The sequence below is a fragment of the Suricata suricatta genome, chromosome 16 (assembly GCF_006229205.1).
Source record: "Suricata suricatta isolate VVHF042 chromosome 16, meerkat_22Aug2017_6uvM2_HiC, whole genome shotgun sequence".
NCBI lineage: Eukaryota > Metazoa > Chordata > Mammalia > Carnivora > Herpestidae > Suricata > Suricata suricatta.
The window spans coordinates 4419770-4443464 of record NC_043715.1 but is presented as its reverse complement, the minus strand read 5'-3'; the positions used below and the strand labels follow the sequence as shown (position 1 = coordinate 4443464).

The window sequence follows — 23695 nt, the reverse complement described above, 5'->3', positions numbered from 1 at the left end:
CAAGAGATTAGATTTTTCCAATGAGCGCTATCCTTTATATAAATATAGGCTCATAAAATCGTTTGCAAGTTAAATTTCTGATGATCTCTCCCTCACACTTTTAACCTCACAATAGAAAATTAAGTTTATAAAACGTTCTGGGACCTTGTCTTTTCATTTCCCAAAGCCAGGGCCCAGATGACTACATCTCAAGTTTTCAAGTTCACTATCCATGAAATGTCATGGTTGACAGTTCATGAACCTAGACTCCTGTCATCACACAAACAAGCTTACAGATGTGCAGCCTCTTAAAGCCGTGCACTGTCATTTCTTCCCCACCTGTGGCTCTCTACTCTGCTCATTATTATTTCCATCTTTGGGTTAACCTTACTCTAAAACCAACCACTTGTTCTATGAGGCAGAGTATTTATTCCTGATGTAGAATAAAATGGAAGGCTCTCTTCCCCCTGGTGATAGATGACCTTTGTGGAAAGTCCAGGCATTCTCTTCGTAATCGTCCATCACAGAACTCCCCGCACATTGTCAAAGAAAGCAGAATGAAATATTCAGTTCTGAATATGAGAGAGCGAGCTAATGAACCTCAGTATGTCCCAAGCCAGTCACCCACATTGATTGCATAAAAATACATTTGGCATCTGGTATTTGATTTGCCACACAGTTGAACAGAAAAGTGACTTTATCTATTTTTTTCCAATTAAAGGAAGTAATGTTACAATCAATAATTCCTCCTGCTCTGTTGTGCTAAATTAATGTCTGTCTGTTGTCTTTAAATCACAAAGTGAGCATTGCTGTAGAAATATAAAATGGTACTATTTCATCCTAATCTATTTAATTTTCCATCTTGAATTATATAATGGGGTTAAAACATTGAATAGAATTAATAGAATGAGTATTTAATTAAGCAATAATGAGTTTCTAAATGGATGCTCAAGGAAACTAGCTTTATAGTTTATGCAAGAATCAGATAATGGTCTTAACAAAGACCGTAATAATTGTGTTGAATGTTTTCTATATTTAAAGATTTTTTTTTTGTCTGAGTTCTCTCAAGGGTAGATTTAAACATAATCCAGTTCCTTAACTAGACTCCACTTGGCTTTCATGGTAAATTCCAATGTCTTTCCTTGGCCCCCAAAGCCCTGCATAATCTGAATCTATCCTCCTCTGAAGTCCTGTGGGAAGGAGTTCTCCCAAACCTGCCCCCACTCCAGACACACCCACCTTCCCTCCGTTCTGCAAATGCATGTGCTCCCTCCACCACTGGCCTTTCTTCCTGCTGTCCCAGATGCCAGGATCGTTCTCTCTCTTTTCACCCTAACCCTCCTTTGCTCGCAGTTCTCAGAGAATTCCTCCCTAATGACCCTCTGCAGACTGGGTCAGGCACCCACTCCCCCTCACCACCCCCCTTTCAAGCTACAGGCTCAGTGTTCCTTTTTTTCTAATATTTAACACAGGTTCGTTACCTGACATATACCATGTCTGTTTTGTTTTCTAGCGTATCCCTAGAATTTAATTCTATATTGTGCTTCTGGCATACAGAAGCCATTTGCCAAATATTTGTTGGCTGGATGTCTGTCTGGAAGATAGATGGATGGATAAATGGTTAGAGAATGATGGACAGATGGATGAGTGGATGGATAAATGGATGGATGGAGGGAGGGAGGGATGGGATGGAGGGATGGAGAATGGATGGAGAATGATGGGTGGATGATAGAGGGGTGGATGGATGGTAGGTAAATGTAGCTGTGGACATATTAGTAAATCTAAGGATATATTAGGGCCACAGTGCGCACTGTGAGAATTCCTATAACAATACTGCATTATTCCATTTGGAGCCATTTGCTCACACACTAAAAGGGTGTTCTATTGCCAGCCCTATGGCATGTACACCAGATATTAAAAAAAAAAGTATTATGGGAAAAACTGCACAGGTTTTTCCCACTTAGACGTGCCCTAAATATTAATTTTAAAGTCCAGCCATCTGATCATCACGCACTCAGCTATGTACTAGGGATCACGGCTGAGTCATCCCTCAGGTGCCATGGGCACAGCGCCCTAAAATCAGAAGAAAAAAACTTTCGGGGTCAAAGAAAATTTTATTTTTTTCCTTCACATCAGAAAAAGAAAAAAAATTTTAGTGTTTATTTTTGAGAGACAGAAAGACAGAGCGTGAGCAGGGCAGGGGCAGAGAGAGAGAGAGAGAGAGAGAGAGAGAGAACCCAAAGCAGGCTCCAGGCTCCAGGCTGTGAGCTATCAGCACAGAGCCTGACACGGGGCTCGAACCCACAGACCGTGAGATCATGACCTGAGCTGTAGTCGGCCGCTTAACTGACTGAACCACCCAGGCGCCCCAGAAAAAGAAAATGTTAAAGCCCATGAACATCTATTATGGCAGGAGGGACTAGTGAAGGTGAACGTACCTATGATCCACAAACGTCGTGATGCAGTCATGCTAGAGATGTCCTAGGGAACCAGAGCATGGTCCATCCCCACCCTTCTGGAATATCAAGCAAGTAGCAGAATCAGGCATCAGTCAACCTCTTACAGCTCCTGTATAGCTACACCCCTCGTATTTCCTCCGCCCTCGCCTGTGATGCCAGGTCCTACCGGCTATATTTAAGACCACAGATTCACTCAACAAATACTTACTGTGTCCACTCTGTGAACCTGGCATCCTGGGAGGAGTCGGGGGAGCTGTGAACAAGGCAGACCACACAGAGCCTCCAGCCCCCTCAAATCGTAATCTGTCCCGTGTCTTCATCTCAGCAGCGGGAACCTCATCTGCTTTGACAAAGCAACTTCTCCCCTCTGTATTGGATGTAGCAGCATTTCTGCTGGATGGATGGCTCCCAGCATCCTCTGGTCTCAATGCTCCCTGTGCCTGCATAATTGCCCACCTGGGGTCCTAAGGCACCGGTGTCAGAAAAGACACAGGGACGGGATATGAGCTGAGGTCTGGTGTCATCACTAGGGACAGAGAACCCATCATCAGGGTCTGGACCCCAGCAAGGGTGAAGGACGGACCTACGTGATGGGCATCTTGAGTAATAGTATTTGTGAAAAGCAGAGTTTACAGGAATCCAGGAGACGTGGACTTGACCTTTGGTTCACTGGATGACTCTGGACTTCCCTTCCTTCTCTGTGCCTCTTTCTTCATCTGTATCTGAAGGGACTAGATAGCACTGTGGATGCGTGGCAGGCCACAGGGGATGCTCCCAGCACCTCCCCACTGACCAACCTACCACCGGCCCTCAGCATGGAGCTTGGGCAGCCTCTGAATACTTGGGTGGGCTCTCACAGTGACACCTCCTCACTGTTCTTGACCTTGGACTTTATCTTCCTTCCCTCAACCCAAATTGCATATTAGAATTATCTGGACAGGGGCAGCTGGGGGGCTTAGTTGGTTAAGCTTCCGTTTCTTGGTTTCAGCTCAGGTCATGATCTCATGCTTCGTGAGTCTGAGCCCACATCAGATTTTGCACTGACAGCAAAGAGCCTGCTTGGGATTCTCGCTCTGTCTCCCTCTCTCTCTATCCCGTCTCCACTTGTGTTCTCTCTCTCTCTCCCTCTCTCCCTCTCTCTCTATCCCGTCTCCACTTGTGTTCTCTCTCTCTCTCCCTCTCTCCCTCTCTCTCCCTCTCTCCCTCTCTCTCCCTCCCTCCCACCCTCTCTATCTGCCCCTTCCCCACTTGTGTTCTCTCTCTCTCTGGGTCTCTGTCTAAATAGATAAATAAACTTAAAAAAAAAAAAACAATTATCTGGACAGGTTAAAAAATCCTGAGTCTCAGACTTTACCCCAAACTTACTGAATTGGAATAGAGCCTGGTTATGTAAAAAAAAAAAAAAAAAAGCCCCTTAAAAGATTCTAATATGCAGACAGGGCTGAAAACTATCCATCCAGATCTAGGCTTAGGAATTCCACGATTTTTGTGAGAAGGAGAGAAAGACAGAAGAGAGATCTTCTTAGACAGGAATCCGTCGACTTCCTGGTGTGACAGCATTCCCCAAGCCTCCCTGCTCCGGGCACTTTCCATCCTGCCAGCATGTTCCAAGGATTTCCCAGCGCCCCTTTCAGAGAAAAGGAACAGCCCGCCCAGGTCCGCCGAGGTGTGGTAGACAAATTAGTTCCCGTCCCCGCCCCATCCCCCACAAGGCATCAAGATTAAGGCTTATGATTAATGATTTGCAAGTCAATTAATCAGCCACTGCTTTTGAAACCCCATTTCTCAAATTACTTTTCTCTGAACACGAGGGCTTTCTGACACTGTCTCACTGTCTCTAGTTGCACTCTGCTACTAATTGAAATTCCAAGATATTTCTTCTTGTTGGCAGCTTATTGGTATTACTTGTTTGTAAAATATTTGCAAACAGATTACTACTCACCTGTACTGTGTCAGAGGTAAGCACCAAAACAATACTTTATGCTTCCAGCTCAAAGGAATGTGCTAATGATACCTCACGAAATTCTCTATCTGTGGGAAGCCGATTTTTTCATTTATTGATTTATTTCCACCACACCTACTGGCAACAAGTATTTGAGATGTATTACAATAAAAACACGGGTACAACGAGGCTCCAAGCAACTGATTTATAGGTGTCCATAGAAAATGGGTTTTTTTTCTAAGTCCTACTAGTCCCGGGGAAGGGGTGGGACTTTCATCTTTAGAGGAGAAGGTGCCGTCACGCAAAGGCCATGGAGTCAAACATGGGGGGGGCTCCAGCTCCAGTCCCCCCACGCTCTGGCCACCCGGTTGCCATGGTTACCTTGCTGTTTGGGGTAGAGGACACTCGCTGCAAGAGCAGAGCAGAGAAAATCATATAAAGGCTCCAGCCACGTAGAAGTCGGTTTTGTCTTCACCAACAGCTCAGGACGGTGCCCTTCTCCTCGTGGGGACTCAACACCACGCTCTTCCCCTGTGGCCATACCCTGCCCTGGGGTCCTGTGGTTGTCTGGGTTCAGACGGGTGGCAGGAGAGGCACAGAGGAGAGCAAGCTGCCCCCAGCCGGCCAGCATCACTTCCGGCCAAAGTCAGTCGGGGAGAAGACGGTCTCATGACCTGACCTAAGTGCAGGGAAGGCGGAGGGAAGGCACAGTTCCATGACCTCGCTGCATTGTCATTGACTGTGACAGGACGTGGTGCAGGTCACGTGTCCAGGCCCATGGTACAAGCTCTGTCAAGGGTCTTTACTGGTGGTTTCCTCCAAGAGTGACCCTAACCCTGTGCTCCGTTTGCAGTTTCAGGCCACCGTCGAGGAAGGAGCTGTGGGGGTTATCGTCAACCTGACCGTGGAAGACAAGGACGACCCCACCACGGGCGCATGGAGGGCTGCCTACACCATCATCAACGGAAACCCGGGCCAGAGCTTTGAAATCCACACCAACCCTCAGACCAACGAGGGCATGCTGTCCGTCGTCAAAGTAAGGGCGCTTCCCAGGCTCCTCCCTCCGCCTGCCTGCTGGGGAAGGTCAGGGATAAGTCAGCCCTGGTCTCCTCCTCTTGGAATTGAAAACAAAAGTCGGGGGGCTCCCAGCTTAAGGGTGAACTTGGATTCTCGCAGCCAGGAAACCAAGCTGTTCCACACGTTCTAGGAAACTCCAACTTCTGTGTCACCTTAAAAACTCCCAATTTTAATTTTTAAATTCTTTTTTTATTAAATGTTTTATTTTTATTTTTGAGAGAGAGGAAGACACAGTGTGAGCAGGGGAAGGGCAGAGAGAGGGAGACACAGAATCTGAAACAGCTCCAGGCTCGAAGCTGACAGCACAGAGCCCGGCACAGGGCTCAAACCCACAGACTGTGAGATCATGACCTGAGCTGAAGCCGGACACTTAACCAACAGAGCCACCCAGGCGCCCCCCAATTTTAATTTTTAAATGAGATTCTCCATACGTTTGATAATGAGGTATCAAAGATATGCAAAAATTGGATATGTGAAGGTTTTTAGATCTGTGATCAAAAATGTGGATTATTACAGGGCGCCTGGATGGCTCAGTTGGTTGAGCATCTGACTCTTGATTTTGGCTCAGGTCAAGATCCCAGGGTTGTGGGATTGAGCCCCATGCTGAGTGTGGAGCCTCCTTAAGATTCTCTCTCTCTCTCTCTCTCTCTCTCTCTCTCCCACTCTCTTCCCCCTGTCCCTCTCCCTCATTCACACATGTGCTCTCTCTCCAAAAAAAAAAAAAATGTGGATCATTACATTTCTTCTTAGTCTTTCCAAGGAGAATCTGGGTTATTCACTTAAAAACAGGAGATAAATGGTGACTGGCCCTTAGCGCCTGTGCGTATGTCCTGGGACCGCTTTAACACATGACCGAACACTTGGTGGCTCAGCACACAGACTCACATCCTCTGACAGTTCTGGCGGCCAGAGCTCCAAAGTCCATTTCACGGAGCTAATGTTGGCAGGGCTGGTTTCTCTTGGGGACAGTCTGTCTCCTCATTTGCCTCAGCTTCGGCGGCTGCCCACTTCCTTGGCTTGTGGCCCCTTCTCACGTCTTCGGTCAGCAGGGTGGCAGCACCGTGTTTCTCTCCAGCTCTGAGCCTCTCCATCTGTTTCTTCCTTTGACTTCCCTGCCTCCCTGCTTGGAGGACCTCTGTGATTCCAAGGGCCCGCCGAGATGATCCAGGACCCTCTCCCCGAAGAGAGGTCCTTAGCCTAATCACATGTGCAGAGTCCCTGTTGCCACTAAGGTCATGTATTCACAGGTGGCGGGGATTGGTGTGTGGTCACACTGGGAGGTCATTACCAGCATACCACGGGGCCGTCTAAACAAAGCACCAACTTAGTCCCACAGACTTTCCGGGGACCGGACCCGGGGCCACTGAGAACAGCAGATCTCGGAGGATGAGAGACTGGGGTTCTCCTGAGCCCTGCCCTTTCCAATACTTCATTCACATTGAACTTCAGCGGTCTGGCTGAGAACGGGCCCTGGGTCCTCCCAGGTCTCCTTCCCTAATAATGCAGGCGGGGTGGGGCTGTCAGGAGATGCTGGCACCGCCCTCCCACGGCTCCACCCACCGCACTTTCCAACCGTGAAAGTCGCAAACCAACGAAGCCTCTGGCCATCCTCGGCAGCCAGCCTGTGTCTCCACAAGCCGTCAGGCGATCTTCCAAACGTGCGGCTGGAAAACAAGGTTTGGGTTGAGTGTCCATCCCATCACAAATCCTGGAAGAGCACAGCGGTCCCCAATCTGTGTGCTATACGGCTTGAGGGACGGAAAGCAAAGGAGAACCAGAGTCAAGAAGGAGCAGCCCCCCCTCCCCCATTCCCACTCAGGCCCTCGCCTCGTCCTCTGAAATGTGAGCACGCAGCAGCATCACCAGGGATGCAGGCCCTGATCCAGCTTCCTGGGCCCACACTACACCTGCTGGGTCACCGTCCGAGGGAGGGAGGTGTCTCCCGGGCCCGGCCTTGTGGATGAGTGTCCACCCACAGGTCCTAGGAAGGAGGTGCCCGCAGCACCCGGGGCTCCCTCGGGCCTCAGTTTGACGAGTGGACTTCCTCTGCCTCAGAACTGGGATGGAGACTCCCTCCTCCCTCCGGCTGCCTACCACGGGAATTCCTCCAAAGGGCCTTGGGCCTCCTGGCCTCTCAGCCCACCAAGGCCAAAGCCTGGGGGCAGCTTTCTGCAGGCAGGCCTGGCCTTGCTCTCTGGCAGCCCAGTGCATTAGTGAGAAATGCCTCGGGGGTTTTCTGAAATACCGAGATACCAGGCTGATAGTGCCTTCAGTACCAAAGAGAATTTAGTGATTTCCACACCCGGACGAAGGTAGGCTGGTCTAGGATTGCCTGGCAGCTCAGGGCATCGGAGAGCCATCGGGGGCAGGGCAGATGCTTCTGGCTTTTTCCTCATGGACATAAAATGGCTGCCAAAGCCCTTAGAACACTGCTGTGTTCTAAGGCCCAAAGCAAGGAGGCAGGCGGGCAAGAAAGAGAGAGAGCGCACGCTTTCAAGTGCCCCCCACCCCTGCTCTCTCCGAGGAAGGAAATATCTTTTCCACTGGTTTCCCAGGCAACTTCCTGTGATGTTTCATTGGCCACATGACATATGTCCTCTCTCAGCTGCAAAAAAGTCTATGAACCCGAACCTGGCCTTTGGGGCCCCTGCAGGGAGAGGGGGTGGGGGTGGGCGTGGTCTTTGGGCAACCAGCCCTGACCGGTCTGGCCCGGCCACTTGGCACTTCCCACGAAGAAGAGCCAGCGGAAAGTTCAGGACTGCGTGGCTCCCGGGGGAAATCCTTCCTCCCTGCAGGACCAAATCCTAACACTTCTAGAAAGCAAGCACCTGTCTCCTCTAAAACCTTCTGGTCAGCAGTGCTCTTAGGCGCTTTGTGAACCTTTCCCCAAACTGGCAGAGTTACCCTTTCCACTGAGTATAATCCACTCTGCATTTTAAGCCTGTTTTCTCTTTTGTCCTCGGAGGAGAAGGAAACATCCAGAAAGCCTTGATCTCCAAACCCATGATAAAGACTTAAAAGTCACCGTAGGATCACTTCCAAATCCTCCCTCTTCCGGACAACAAACCCCAGGCCCTGTACCCTCCCCGTGGGGGCTGGCTGGTCCAGCCTTTCCCCCTGCAGGACCCCAGTCTGCGCCCTCTCTTGACGCTCGATGAAATATTAATGGAATCGAATCTCTGTAACTTTACTGGAAGTGTTTTCAATTTCCTCCCGTGCCTGACACAGACACCCTGCCCCAGACAAATCACATGAAGGTCCTACACCCGAGACAAAGGACGGTTTCTTGCTCCGGCATGACCCCGGGGGGACGGGGAGAGTGAGAGCAGGGACCCACGTTTTGCCTGCTCCCTGGTGGCCTGGGGAACGCACACCCAGAATTACTCCGACCAGCACCTCGACAATGGGGGTGAGTGAGCCAGGGGCGCTGCCCTCCAGGGGCGCTGCCCTCTGGGGACGCTGCCCTCCGGGGGCGCTGCCCTCTAATGGCTCTGCCCTCCAGGGGCGCTGCCCTCTGGGGACGCTGCCCTCCGGGGGCGCTGCCCTCTAATGGCTCTGCCCTCCAGGGGCTCTGCCTTCCAGGAGTGCTGCCCTCCAGGGATGCTGCCCTCCAGGGGCGCTGCCTTCCAGGGGTGCTGCCCTCCAGGGGCTCTGCCCTCCAGGGGCTCTGCCTTCCAGGGGCGCTGCCCTCCAGGGACGCTGCCCTCCAGGGGCGCTGCCTTCCAGGGGTGCTGCCCTCCAGGGGCTCTGCCCTCCAGGGGTGCTGCCCTCCAGGGGCTCTGCCCTCTAGGGGTTCTGCCCTCCAGGGGCGCTGCCCTCTAATGGCTCTGCCCTCCAGGGGCGCCACCCTCCAGGGGCGCTGCCCTCTAATGGCTCTGCCCTCCAGGGGCTCTGCCTTCCAAGGGCTCTGCCCTCCAGAAAGGCACCAGGCAACGCACTCCCCCTCTGCCCTCCCCCATTCACACCTCCATCCTACGGAGGCCGGTGTCCCTCTCAGAGCGTGTGGGCCTGGAGCCCAGGCCAGAGAGCAGGGGGTCCTGCCACCTGCTACCTCACTCCCACACTCTTCCTCCTCGCCATCTTATCAGCTTCTGGTTATCCTAGTGGCTCCAGACCCGGTCTGCGGGAACCGCACCGCAGCTCCCTAGCCTTTCCCAGGGTCCTTTGCTTCAGCGCTTATAAGGCCAGGAGTCCGGGAGGGGCAGGGACGAGTGTGCAGCCCCACAGACCTGAGGGTGATCAAGTGCCAGGGCCAGGCCTTGACCACACTCCTCTGTGCTGGGGAGCAAAGGTATCCCTTGGGCACCTATGAAGCTTCTTTCCATCGCGGTGTGAATAAATCGGCCAGAGTGGAGCAGGGGACCGGCTCCCAGGCAGCCTCTCATGTAAAGAAGCACCACTTGGTACAAACAGCAGTTTATTATTGGCTCAGACTTTTTCCTCAGGCTTCTGGGACCAAAACGTAGCTCTGTGCTACTTAGGAGCTGTGTGACTTTAACTGAGTTATTCAGCCTCTCTGAGCCTGTTCCTCATCTACAGAATGGGAATAAAGACACCTGCCATACCGAGGCAAATCAAGTCCTGGGTGAGCTGGTGCCCCCAGGGCGCTCCTGGCCCACAGCCGGTGCTCAGCAAGGGATAAATAATGTCATGGAAAATAGTGAAGCGTGGTGTAAAGATCAAGTATATGTATTGTGGGGACCAGGGGGCAATAGGGGCCCCACTGTTACGGGCTGAATTATGTCCCCGAAGAAAAGCTATTTTGAAGTCCCGTGAAGGTGACCTTCTTTGGAAATGGCGTCACTGCAGATGTGATTAGCGAAGAAGAGGTCACGGTGGAGTGAGGTGGGGGGAGGGGGCCCTCGGCCAATACGACCATGTTCCTGTGAGAAGTTGGCCGCGTCCGGGCAGAGGCACCCAGAGGAGGCTGTGCGGTGGCGGAGGCAGAGAAGGGGGGTCACACGGCCGTAGGCGGAGGAGCGCAGGGAAGAGGCAGGAAAGGCTCCCCGGCAGCTGTCTGGGCGAGCACGGCCCTGCTCACGGTGGATTCTGCACCCCTGGTCTCCAGACCTGGGAGACAGTGGACTTCCGTTGCCTCAAGCCACCCAGTCCGCTGTTATGGCCGCCCTGGGAAACTAACGCACCCACCAGATGGCCTTCCTAGGTCGGAGCTGCCAAAAGGGAACCCCTACCCAGCCCAGAAGGTCAGGCCGTGCCAGCTGGGAGGAGCCAGCCACCTGGGTCTGATGGCAGGGGGGTGAAAAGGCCACCCCTGCCTTGAGACGGGCTGACTCAGTAGTGCATTGAAAGCGCCAGGGCCCCCATGGCATCGGCCGGAGCTGGACTCCAGCAGGACCACGTTCTTGCTCACTCCTGCTCCTCTAGGAAGGTATGCCAGTCAGCCATGCACTGAATCCCTGCCTCAGGCTCTGCTTCCAGACTCAGCTGGATCCTTGGGGAACCCAGATGGAGATACACACACACACACCTTTCATACATAAATACACACACATCCACAGAGAGACACATCTAATATACATCGAGTATGTAAATCCATGTGTGTTCATGGTTCATGTTAAAGGCACACACATACTTATCCAACATGAATATACACACGTAGAGAAATACACATTCTAGCAGTACTATTTTTTTTTATTTATTATTGAGAGACAGAGGATGCATGGGGGAGGGGCCGAGAGAGAAGGTGGCACAGAATCTGAAGCAGGTCCCAGGCTCCGAGCCATCAGCACAGAGCCTGACGCAGGGCCTGAACCCGCGAACTGTGAGATCATGCCCTATCTCAACCGACTGAGCCACCCAGATGCCCCCTAGTCATACTACTTAAAGGCCATGTGTGAATAATCCAGGCCACTTTGGCTCCGGATCCCGAGCCTCTCTCTCTACCCGGCCTGCACCCCCACCAGGCTGCAGGTGGTTCAGGTCACCCTCAGACCCAGGCCCAGGATGTTCTGTGAAGACCCCTCTGAGGCTAGCAAACCATAGAAAACCCAAGCCTGGTGGTGTTTCATCGTGTTGGAAAATTCAGTCGGGCCAGGTTTGGGATTTCACGCATGTCAGCAAGTTAGTTGGACCTCCAGAAGCACGTGTGGTGCCAGGAGCCAGAGCTGGTGTGAAAGACACCCTCTGCCCGAGGGTCACCCCTCGGTCTACCCAGCACTGGGGGGGGGGTGGTCATGGGGTTATGGGGGGGGGGGCTCCCGGAGACAGAGCTCTGCCCATCAGCCCTGCCCCTAGCGCTGAGCACAGGGTGGTCCCGACCCAGCGCGCCAAAGGCTCCCTCCCCTTCAGCCTCCAAACTGGGGTGAATGACTGTGTGTTCTGAGCATGGCAATCCCCCAGCCCCTGTGGCAAATGGACTTCACTGAGGATGCATATTTAGCGCGTCGCTCAGGATGGACCGAAATTAGAAAGGGATGCACCAGTGGAGTATTCTCATGTCTCCAGGATGGGGCCAAGTTATGACTGGATAGCTCCTGGGTGCCAAGGGCTTTACATCAGCTGACTCATAAGGTCCCTCTGGGAGTCATTACAGCTGGTGGAGGGGTCCTGTTACAATCTGGAAACACTCCTGTGTCGGCATTTCCTCTGCACGTGCGTGTCCGTGTGCACACGGGTGCACGCACTTCTGCACGTGTGGGGGGCGCTGTCGGCTGTCATTATGGAAGGTCACGTCAGTCAGTCAGCTCTTGCACCTGTGGGGCTCGGCCCCCACTTGCTGTGGCCCGTACAAGCTGCGTGGTCCTTTGCTTCCCTCTAGTCAAGTGTGAATCAACTCCCTGCACCCGCTTTGGTCCTGACCTCCCAGCGTCCCTGTCGCGGGCCTGCAGAGTTGGCTGCTCATTCTCCCACTAAACATTAGGGAAACAACTTGAAATAAACAGCATGTCCTCATCGGACTGAAATGTCTTCCCCACACACCGCAGGGACAGGAAATGTCACTCCTGCGTCATCTCGTGGCTTGGAAAGGGAGTGGCCAAGTGAATGTCATCCGTGATGTCCGTGATGGGGTGGACGTGCATGTTTAATAATGTCTACAACGGGATGTCCGTGACACGCTCTGATTCCCTCTGCACAGCAGCCGTGGGGGCTGGGTACTCTCAGACTCCTCTGCAAAATCATCTAGGTGGTCCCTCCTCAGTGACCCTGGGACCAGATCAACCCACCACCGTGTTGGACGGTCCCGGGGAATGGCCGTGCGTCCGGTCATCACTGCCTCTGCCCAGTGTATGGTCACAGAGCCCCCCCCGTCATGGAGACAATTCACCATGCCCCCATGCATTTTCAAATGCCCTCGGGGGGAAGGGCCCGGAGGCTTAGCCCCACGTGGCTCCGGTCCTCTCCAGCCCTTTTCCCTACTGGACGCCCTCCCGGGAAATGCGCCTGTGCCGGAGAGCGCCCATTCTCAGCCCTTGGGGCGAGCGAGGAGGAAGCGTTGAAAACAAAACGGGACTTTGGGCTGCCTTTTCCATTCCATCTCCCATGGTAACAGAGGCAGGGCTGCCCCGAAGCGGGCGAAGCTTAGGCATGAGTGGTTCATCCCCCCGTCCCTCCCCGAGAGTGGCTACGGGTCACAGGTAGGAAGCCTTGTAGTGTCACCGTGGCCAGGGCGTGGCCTAAAGAGATCTCAACCGGGGTCCCCAGGCCTCTGAGGCTCACGTAATGTGCTGTCATTTATTTCTCCATCCAAAAAAAAAAAAACCTAACAGCTTCCATCCCCAATCTTGTATCTGTATGTTTCATACTCTCTTTCTTAAGGAGAACCCCAAAGTGCATTCAGGTTACCCACAAAGCCCAGCTCCCTCCCCACACATCCGCCCCGGCCCGTGGGATGTCCAGGGCGCTTGGTGCCAAAGCGCCCGTCCTTTGTAGCAGATTCGCACGCTGAGCCCCCTCTCCTCCCTTCCAGCCTCTGGACTACGAGATCTCTGCCTTTCACACCCTGCTGATCAAAGTGGAGAATGAGGACCCGCTTGTACCTGACGTCTCCTATGGCCCCAGCTCCACGGCCACCGTCCACATCACTGTCCTGGACGTCAACGAGGGTCCGGTTTTCTACCCGGACCCCATGATGGTGACCAGGCAGGAGAACATCTCTGTGGGCAGCGTGCTCCTGACCGTGAACGCCACGGACCCAGACTCCCTGCAGCATCAGACCATCAGGTGGGTGCGCGGCTCCCTAACGGAAAAGCAGAGGCAGGCAGCAGGCATGGCGTGTCATTTCCGGATTTTCCTGGTTGTCAGGAGCAAACTAGCATTCAGTTACAGTTGATAGTGATCTGGGTGAGTAGGAGGCACACGACACAGCAAAGACCTCATGGCTGATCACATCCGGACCAAGCTGACTCCGTGGGGAGGCTGCCCCCACACCTGATTCCCAGCGTGGAGCAGCTGGGGAGGAGGGGGGCTTCCGGGCCATGTTCCCAAATGGCCAGAGGGGTCTGCCGGAGCCAAGCACGGTCTCTGAAAACGAGAGAAAGGAGCCGCCATCTCTGGCCCCCTGCATCTCAGACACCTGACCTCTATTCCCGTCACCGTGTCTTCATAAGTCAGCATCGGCTGACTCCACACACAGATAAGGGTATTACAAATTCAGAGAGGTTCAGGAACTAGCCCAAGGCTGCCCAGCTTAGTTACAGAGGAATCAGACTAGAAGCAGGACGGTCTGCAAAGTCCGTGCTCTCTGCTAAGTGCCAGGGGCTCTGAACGGTCAAAAACGGGAAGGAGCAGACATTGCTGGTACTCAGAAAAGGAACATCAGCGTTAGGGTTTTGATTGATAAATGGCAAGCCAAAAAAAAAAAAAACAAACAAAAAAAACCCTTCTCAAAATGTCTGTCTCCGTTTCCGAGCTCGGTCCGGTGCTTAGAAAGAAGGTGTTTTCGTGACATGATTTAATTAAATGATCATCACCCAGGGGGCTCACACGGGTACGGTGTTTCACAACGGGCTGAAATCGACATGCAGGTCCAAACGCACGCTTGTCTCCGCAAAAGAAAGTTATTAATCTTTCTTTTCGAAAATCTAATCTTCTTCTCGCTGGAAGAACACATCATCAAGTATTAGATACACTTCTAATAAACACGCGTCGTATTTTCCTGATTTGAAACACCTGGAAACATGTCAGGGTCCCCACGCAGCCGCTTTCCTGTGAGTGGCCGGCAGACGGGAAGCTCGCGTTTCCAGTCCCAGAAGGGGATTTATTTTCACAGCAAAACTTCCTGAAATGCCAGATGAACTAGATAAAGGTGCAAACTGTACCAAATCCTATAATAATGTGACTCTGAAATTGCCATTCTTTTTTTTTTTTCTTTTTTTTCTTTTTTTTCCTTTTCCTGCTGGGTACCTGGCAGAGGAAATATGCAATTTAAATATCAAAGAGAAAGCTTTCCTTTCCTTAAGCTTCACAGACAGGCAAATGTACAAATGTAGGGTGTCTTTAGGGAAGCCTGACTGTCACTATGGACTTTTATGACAGGGGCAGCAGAGGGGACTCGGGGTGGGGGTGGCAGGGCGGAGTAAGGGACCTTCCACAGGCTTGATGCTGCTGAAGCCAGGGTTCTGCCCTCGCCCTGTGACCTGGGGTGTTGCCAGTCTTGAATGTGTTAACTTTGGCGGGGGAGGGGATGGATGCTGAGACAGAAGGCTGCAGGAGAGCTGGGTCTGTCCAAGTTCTTTGTTAAACACCAGCTCTGGCTGACTTAGGCAAAAGGAGAAGTCTATTGGTAGAGTCCCTGGATGGCCTATTGAGCATGTTTAGAACCGCGGGGCGCCTGGGTGGCTCAGTCGGTTAAGCATCCTACCTCGGCTCAGGTCATGATATCGCGTTTCGTGGGTTCAAGCCCCGCATCGGGCTCTGTGCGGACAGCTTGGAACGTGGCGCCTGCTTCAGATTCTGTGTCTCCGTCTCTCTCTGCCCCTCCCCCACTAGTACTCTCCCTCTCTCTCTCTCTCTCTCTCTCTCTCTCTCTCTTTCAAAAATAAACAAACATTAAAAAAAAAAAGATCAGGCCCGAGACAGCACAGGAACTGGGCATTGCTGAGTCTCTAGGGGATGGGAAATAATGGGCAGACGCTTCCTGACCTCACAGGGCAAAGGATTGCCTCCGCCATTTCCCACGGCTTGTGCCACTCCCCCACAGGGGTTCCCGTGCCCCGGGGGTGCGCGCCCTGCCTGAGCTGAAGTCAGGAGCCTCCTGACTCAGGGCGCCCTGACGTGCACGCAGATGATGCTCTCTGATGTGGGCAGCTGCCGGGGAGGGAGGCAGAACCGGGAAGGGGGGCCAGGCCCCAGGGAGCAGGTCTGGCAAACAGGTAGGGACAGGATTCTGGCCTGGAGCGGGAGCGAGTGACTGGCAAGAGCCGAGACACCGAGAGGTATCAGGGCCCCTGGAACGGGGGTGCAGGTGTCCCCTGCTCTCCCACGGGCGGGACCTCAGTGGAGGCAGCAGTGTGTTGATTGCCAGAGGGGGGACTTGATGGGAAAAGCACAAGTTTGGAACGTCCCAAAGAACTTTGTGTTTCTTCCGCCGCTCAGCACAGATAGGGCCTTCGCCGTGCTGCCAGGACCCGCCTCAGAGGGGCGCGTACCGCCTTGCGTGATGGGGACAAGGGGCCTCAGCATGAGCATTCAGGTGCCTGGAGTATGTTCTCTTTGTACCTCTTGGCCCTGCTGTCCCCCCTCCTGAGCGACACCCTGATGGCCGCCAGCAGTGCCCGTCCCCAGCCCAGCAGCAGGAAGACATGCTTCCCACTCGGAAGTTCAAGTGCAGGGCCAGGCTTGGCTGTCACAGAGCCGAGTTGGACACAGGCCCATCTCTGAGCCACACAGAACAGCGGGGGAGGGGGGGTGCCCTCTGTGGGCCCCAGGTCCCACCACAGCCACCGGTGGAGTCCAGGAGGTTCTTCCCAGGAGACAGGAATGTATGCTGCGTCCTCGGGAACCACCGAGAGTCTCTGTGACCAAGTTCAATGTTGTAAGTCCCCTCAGGAAATACAGCCGAGGTGTTTCTCTGTGGTTGGTTTGCCTAAGAGTTCCAGCATTTACAAATTGTCTGGAGAAATCCCTCTTCCGGGCTCGAAGCAAAGTGAGAGAGAGAGAGAGAGAGAGAGAGAGAGAGAGAGAGAGTGTGTGTGTGTGTGTGTGTGTGTGTGTGTGTGTCGGTCACACATTTCTCTCTCTGGCCGGACTCCTCACACACCTTCCTGCCGGAGCCCACAGTGACCAAGAAGTGCCCCCGTTTCTCCGCCTGGCACTGAGTGGGCCTCCCCTGGTGCCCGTTCTGAGCTCATCAAGGCAGGGACGCCATCACTGACAGGCTGCGCCACTGTCCCTGGAGCCCTCTGGGAGAAGAGGTCCGTTAATTCCTTGCCGCCCATGATCCTACACACTGAGCAGTGCTGTCCCCAAGGGGCTGTGTATGCAGAGTGTGAGCAGGGCTGCAGGGCGGGGCTGGCCAGGCTGGGACTCCTTCTCTAATGACCGGACCGTGCCTGGCTGCCCAGAACCCTCCAAGAGGCACGGGCGACCTTGTGAGTGGGCCCATTATTGCTGTTGTCTTGGTGATTCGTTGGGGAGCAGGCACGGGAGGAGGGAGGGAACTCTGCGTGTCAGGGAATTCAGGTGACAGGGGCGCACATAGGTTGCCCATCCTGCCCTCGAGGGTCTCCATTCCGTCAGAGCCGCAGCCTTGAGCTCTGCCACCATGCGGGTCATGGCAGGTGGCCCTGTATGTGTGTGTGTGCCATGTAGCTTTGTCTCTGTGTCCCTCTCTGTTCGTGCCTGTCTCTCTTGTTATCTCCTTTGCTCTGTCTGTCCCTTGCTTTTCTGTCTCTCTGTGTCTCTGCCCCCGACTGTCCTGGCACCCACCCCATCCGTTTCTCTGGGTCTCCCCTCCATCCTTTTCTCTGGGTCTTTTTCATATACTCCCCTCTATCTGGTTTTCTACCCCTCTCCCGTTCCTCTCCTGTCTCCCTCCCCACTCCCCCCCCTTCCTTCCTTCTCTGCCTCTCCCCACCACCACCTTCTCTATCTCTGTCAATATTGCATTCCCAGACTCTCTGTGACTCAGCCCCAATAACCCTGTTTTCTTCTCAGATGACTCTCCAGGCACTGGGAGCTTCTGAGCCCAGGGATGTTCCCCGTGACCAGGGTCCTGCCCCAACCTGACAGGCACTTGGCCTCTCCCCTGAGGGCGGGGCTCCATCGCTGTCACAGTGGGACACCTCCTCCCACCCCCAAGCCCCCACAAAACTTAGGCCCTTCTAACCAATTCCCGTCCTGGCCGGCATCCCGTCTCCCATGATGAAAGGCCCGTCTCCTCTGGGTACTCTTTCATCTCCCCAGGGAACAGGAAGGTCTGTGAAAGGCGCCTTGATCTCGGCGAGGCCGGTAACGCTAAAGACAGGAGGTGTCCAGGCATCATAGTGAATATTCTCACTAAAAAGCCCGAGTTATTAAAACTTGTTAAAAGCCCATCGCCTTGCGCTCTTAGCCAAATCAAAATGGACATCAGTGGGCTGATGACAGGTGAAATTCTTCTTTTTAATGGCTTGTATCTTCTTATCCTTGTTATAAAGTTAAGATAGTTCATGGAGGAGACTTTTGAAAAGGCAGTTAAGAATAAGGAAGGTGATAAAGAATCCGTAATATCTCACACAATACCCTTTTAACAACTTGGGTATCGCTCCCTCAGTCAGGTGTGAGAAGACTTCCGTTTTTATTACCAGAATTGGCTCTCAGCACCGGTCCAGTTCTGGAAGCTGCGTGTCTACTTCTGGGTGAACAGGTTTTCCATGTCAAGAAACGGCCATTATTAATTGCTTGATAGCCTTCTATTATTCTATTACTTGGATGTTCTTGTGTATTCATTTGTCTCCTTGTTACGGGATATTTAGAGTGTTTCCAGTTGCATGCAATTATTTTACTAAAAAGGTCAGTGGCCATGCTTATAGCTAAATTGTCTAATGCATCATTAATTTCCTGAAGAATTTTTCGAAAATTCTTTGAGCCAAAGGATTGGTATTGCTAATGCCTTTTGTCATCTCAAGACTTCTTGGTTTTTGAAACCCAGTCAAATCTGTATTTTCCCTAGTAATTCGAACTGACATCATGGTTAGAAAGCCTCTCTGCTCACGGGTCATGTCGATCCTGACATCCTGACCCAGAGCTGCCCCCGCCCCCACCCCCAGGCTCGCTCCAGCCTCCCGGGCGGACCCTGCCTCCCCGTCCACGAGACAGGAGCCAGACTTCCTCCCTGACATTTCGGGGTCTCTAATGAGGAAGAGGCTTGTGCAACCGAACGTGTTGGCTAATTGCTGTCTGAAGGGGCAGCTCAGTGATGATTATGCCCGTGTGGAAATGACCGCCTCTGCCCGACGGTCTGCAGCCGTGACATGGATGACAGGGGGACTAACCCTGGCCTCCTGTCTGTTGAGTTGGCTGCTCTGGGGACACAACCAGCAGCTCAGTCCCCTGAGAAAACTGATTTCACTGGGTTGCATAATCAAGGGATTTCTGCTGAGCCAACCTAGTAGCAATTCCGATTCTGAACATTTTTCAGGCACAGCTCCTCGCGTCCGGGCCTGCAGTAAACCCCGCTGCCGCAGCGACTTCTGCCCACACCCTGAATATATGAAATGTGTGTTCACGAGAAACACTGTCCCTACCAATGGGAAATGACCTGTCACTGTTCAACATGTTTTCGGAAAGGATCCTTCATCCAGGGAGCCCTGCGCGGGGGTGACAGGCAGCGCTGTATCTGTGAGGATTCAGTTTGGCTGAATAGAACAGGAAAACTCAAAATGACGGTGGCTCAGAGAAGATAGAAGTCTATTTTTTTTTCTCACCCAAGTCTACAGTAGCCATGGCAGAGTCCAGGGCATGTAGGGCGGGTCTGGTGTCCTTCCTGCCCACCACTCGACCATCTCCAGGCTGGCATCCGCGTCCTCCTGGACTGGTATGGTTGCTAGTGCACCAACTTTCACATCTGCATTCCAGACAGTGAGGTGGGAGAAAAGGGAAGAAGGGAGTCTCCTGTCTTTTAAGGAGACTTCCTGGAAGTCAGCCCCGTTTCTGTTTAAATCTCATTGGCCAAGATTGGTCATGTGACCACACCCGATAGCAGGGGACACAAGGACATGGAGTCATTTAGCTAGATAGTAGTGAGCTTTGAAAACTAGGGTTCTTTCGGACGGAAGAAAGGAAGCGTGGGTGGCTTGACGTAAATAGACTTTTCTACCATGAAAATCTTTGAATATTGAAACTTTCTACAGAACAAAGAAACCACACGATAAATTTTATTTTTTAAGGTTTATTTATTTTCGAGAGAGAAAGTGTGAGGGTGTGGGGGCAGAGAGCAAGGGAGACACAATCAGAAGCAGGCTCCAGGCCCTGAGCTGTCATCACAGAGGCTGACATGGGGCTCGAACTCACCGTGAGATCATGACCTGAGCTGAAGTCAAATGCTCAACCTCTTGAGCCACCGAGGCCCCCCTCTCAGGGTAAACTTTCAAAGTCGAAATGTGCCGTGATACTAGATTGTAACACAATCAACCTAGTAGGTAATTGTGTTGCTCAAGACAGCTGCTTGATGAAAGCACAAGAATTAAAGCCATTTTTTAATTCATTCATTCATTCATTCATTCATTCATTCATTCATTCGTTTACTGAGTTTGCTTAATGGTATTCATTTAGAGCCCAGTGGGACCCTGACACTGCCAGGTGTCATGTATGCACTTGTGCAAGAAGTGGGCTCTGCCTCCAGCCCCTGGGGAACTCGCAGTCGTGAGAACAAGAGCGTGTGCTACAAACAAGGTCCCCGGGAGAGAAGCAAGGAGGCGGGTGAGCAAGGAAGGCAGGGGATAAACGGTTTCCTTGAGGAACAAGAGCCAGTGTTCCCCTAGCTGCGGAGAAAGGGCCAAGAGAGAGAAATTGTTTCCAAGCATCACTGTGGTCTCACCCGTCAACACGTTCCTGAATTCCCAGAAACCCCGCCTCTGTGCAGGTCTCTGCCCCTGGGAACTGGGTGCCAGCCCAGACTGGCAGAGACGTCCACGGTCTGCCCCCCTGCCCCCTGAGACATGTGCCTGGGGATAATGGTAGTAAGATTGCTGGTACTGGGCCTTTCGTCCTGCATTTTTATATGAAAGTTCACCAAAAGTACCACTGCCAATGCCATGTAGCTCCTACAACCCTGCCGGTGAGATCTTCTTCATGTCCCTGTGGCTGATAAGGAAAGCGGAGCCTCTGGGCCCTGCTTTGTGGAAGGAGAGCAGGCAGGGGTGTGGGGAGGGCTGCGGAGAGCCCCAAGCCCATCGCTGTGTCTCCTACTGAGACCGGCTAGTCATCCCCTCCACTGGGAGGTGGCCCTGACCTTGCGACTGCGCTCCTGGGGCTTTATAGACACTTAGCACCACGTTCCTCACGATTTTCTGTCATTCCCGACTTAATCCTCCGTCTACTCTCTGAACGCGGGCTCCGGGGGCACTGCCTTATCACCCTCCCTGATAAAGCAGTATCAGGACCATTGCAGAATTGAGCACTTCAGGCCCAGCACCTGGACCTCCAGGTTCTCCGGGGACCTACCAGCGTGTCAGGGACCTGAATGCACAACCTGTTGTCTCCACGATTTGAAAAGAAAATGACAGAGCTGAAATGAGCCAAGATCGGCGTCTATAGCAGCACAGCTTTTTCACATTTAAGATTTGCAAAACCATCTTTACCTTTGCAAGCTGTTTGTGGAGCTCAGCGTGCAGGAAGGTCTGAGTGTGCGCTAGAGAAACCACAGAGGAGTGCAGATACACTGGTCCCCGGAGCCAAATAAGGCCAAAAGCAAAAGCAGAAATAGCATTTCAGGCATTTTACAGGAAGAAAATGTATTTGCGATGCGCATGCACTCCAGGGTATTTGGTATGACTTGGGCTGAGGCCACTAGAGGCAGAGAAGATTCTTCGAGGCTGGGAGTTCTTGAGATGGTCGCAGCCCGGCCAGGGCCAGGCAGTTGGCCTGCTCGGTCAATAGGCATGGGTTAATGGCGGCTGGGTTGCGGCCATCTGTGTGTATAAAAATGTTGGTGCATGAGCAGACGTAGTTTATCGGTATTATTATTATTTTCCACCTTCCAGTATTGACGTATGCCAACCACCCCTGACAGCATCCGCACGTGGCCCTGTCTTAAACCAGTCCCAGGAGTGAGGCCTGAGCGGGACAGACAGGCCCCGACTGGTTACAGCCAAGAGCAGTCCGTCAGTCTCCCCTTCTTCCAGAGCCTTGATCCAAATTCAGCCTATCCTTTGAACACAGACTGTCTGATTCAGATCCAGATGAGATCCTCATCTCTCTGAAAACTGCTTTGCCCACTTTGTCCTCACTTCCTTGAGTCTTTTTTTTTTTAAGTCATTTCCTTTCTTCTCCCCTTTTGGACACAGAGACCTCTTAGCTCCGTGGTAGCGTCCTTTCATGGGCTCAGGCAGATGCCGGAGGCCACGTGCAATGATGAAAACTCAGCCCCCAAAGGTTTGTTGAAATGCTCCGTTTCAGGTTTTGCCCGTCTTCCTGCAAACTCCTTGTTGAATCTACTATCGGAGCCCATTTAGAGAAAATCACCAAGATGATGGCAAGAGCAGGTGAAACCATAGACTTTCTTGAAAGGACATTTTGTTCTGTCTCTTCTAAGATCTTTGGAAGTAGATGTCCAAACTCAGTCCACTTGTAAGTCTGGATTTTGTCAGCGCTGGCATTTTCGGGAACACACAATGTATACAGTGGCTTACCATTTATTGAGGCGGAAAAGGAAGGGTTCAGGCTCCTTTTTATAAAAAAAAAAAAAAAAAAGCTTTCAAAACCAGATTTAAGAGTTTAATTTGGAGTGACTCCCACCTGTTAAATTTTAATCAGAAGTTAAAGGCTAAATAATAACATTTCTACCTGGGGAAATTAAGAGTGAAGCCTCCCTCTACTCAAATATATTATTAATGCTTCATCTTAATTAAATGTGGTTACTGACCCCAATCACAGGATTTGGGGTGAGGTCCTTTCTGTTTTGTTTTGTCTAATGAATTATTCCTTTCTTGAGTCAACACAGAGCTTGAAATGTAAATGAGTTGTTTACAGCGGCGCCTTTGTAGTTTTTAATTAAAGTGATAGTCTTCCACTGAAAGTTTATGGTGGCAATACATTTTATTGCCTACTCTGGTGTAGGGTTTTTAATTATTTATGTAAATATATTAGCACAGGCGACTCTTATTTTCAGCGGTCAGATTTTTCCGATACGAAGATGCCAGTGAAAACAAGCTCTAATAAATTAAACAACTGAATTTTTAAAGATTTAACATCTTCCGTGGCTAAAAATAGAATCCTGGCTTTTATCATAAATCCGAGATGGAAGATTTTCATTATTAACCTCAATTAGAGGCACTCGGTTCTGTTAACATGAAAAGAGCTGGCCATTTGGATACACAGAAGAAAGGTTGTTTTACAACCCAGCCACCTTTCTAACATCCGTCTACACGGGTTGTTACAAATCTGCCACGGGCCCGACTTTCATGACTGAGAGCAGGGTTTTGAATCGGTTCTATTTAAATATAATTGTGATGGCCCTCCTTATCAGCCGGAGAAATTAATTCTCACTGCCGACATAGACGATATTGACAAACGTTAGTATTTCTTGCCCACTGTTTTCTAAGCTGTTAAATCCACTTAGCTGGGTGTGTGGTTTTTTTTGTTGTTGTTGTTCATTTTAATAAAGGCATTTGCAATAGACCCGCATTGGGGCAGTGGCTCCTGATCGTGTAGATTGAGAAAGACACACATTTTGGGATGGGGAGAGGAGTCGGCGGGTAGGGAGGGAGCTGACTTAGTACATGAGGGCACTTTGTCAATCAGCAACACCGAGCAGCCGATGAACGGATGGGGGGCTCCTCGCCACCTTAGTGCTCACGCAGGTAGATGAGCCGGAGGCGGTGAGTCGTGTGACTAACTCAAGAAGTGGGTTTCACTATTCGGGGTCTTTTGTGGTTCCATACGAATTTTAAGCTAGTTGTTCTAGCTTTGAGAAGAAAGTTGGTGCAACTTTGATGGGGATTGCATTGAATGTGTAAATTGCTTTGGGTAATAATGACATTTTCACAATGTTTATTCTTCAATCCATGAGCACGGAATGTTTTTCCATTTCTTTGTGTCTTCTTCAATTTCCTTCATAAGTCTTCTATAGTTTTCAGCA

General features: G+C 51.8%; 1 protein-coding gene across 2 annotated transcripts in view; it reads left to right on the top strand.

The window, feature by feature from the left end:
* CDH13 (cadherin 13) overlaps positions 1–23695 on the top strand; it is a 1008030-nt gene that overhangs the window by 906182 nt on the left and 78153 nt on the right. For both annotated transcript variants that reach the window (XM_029925178.1, XM_029925180.1), the window contains 2 exons: positions 5234–5416; positions 13385–13638. In XM_029925178.1, coding sequence (XP_029781038.1) covers positions 5234–5416; positions 13385–13638 — 437 coding nt within the window. The remainder of the gene's footprint in view (positions 1–5233; positions 5417–13384; positions 13639–23695) is intronic.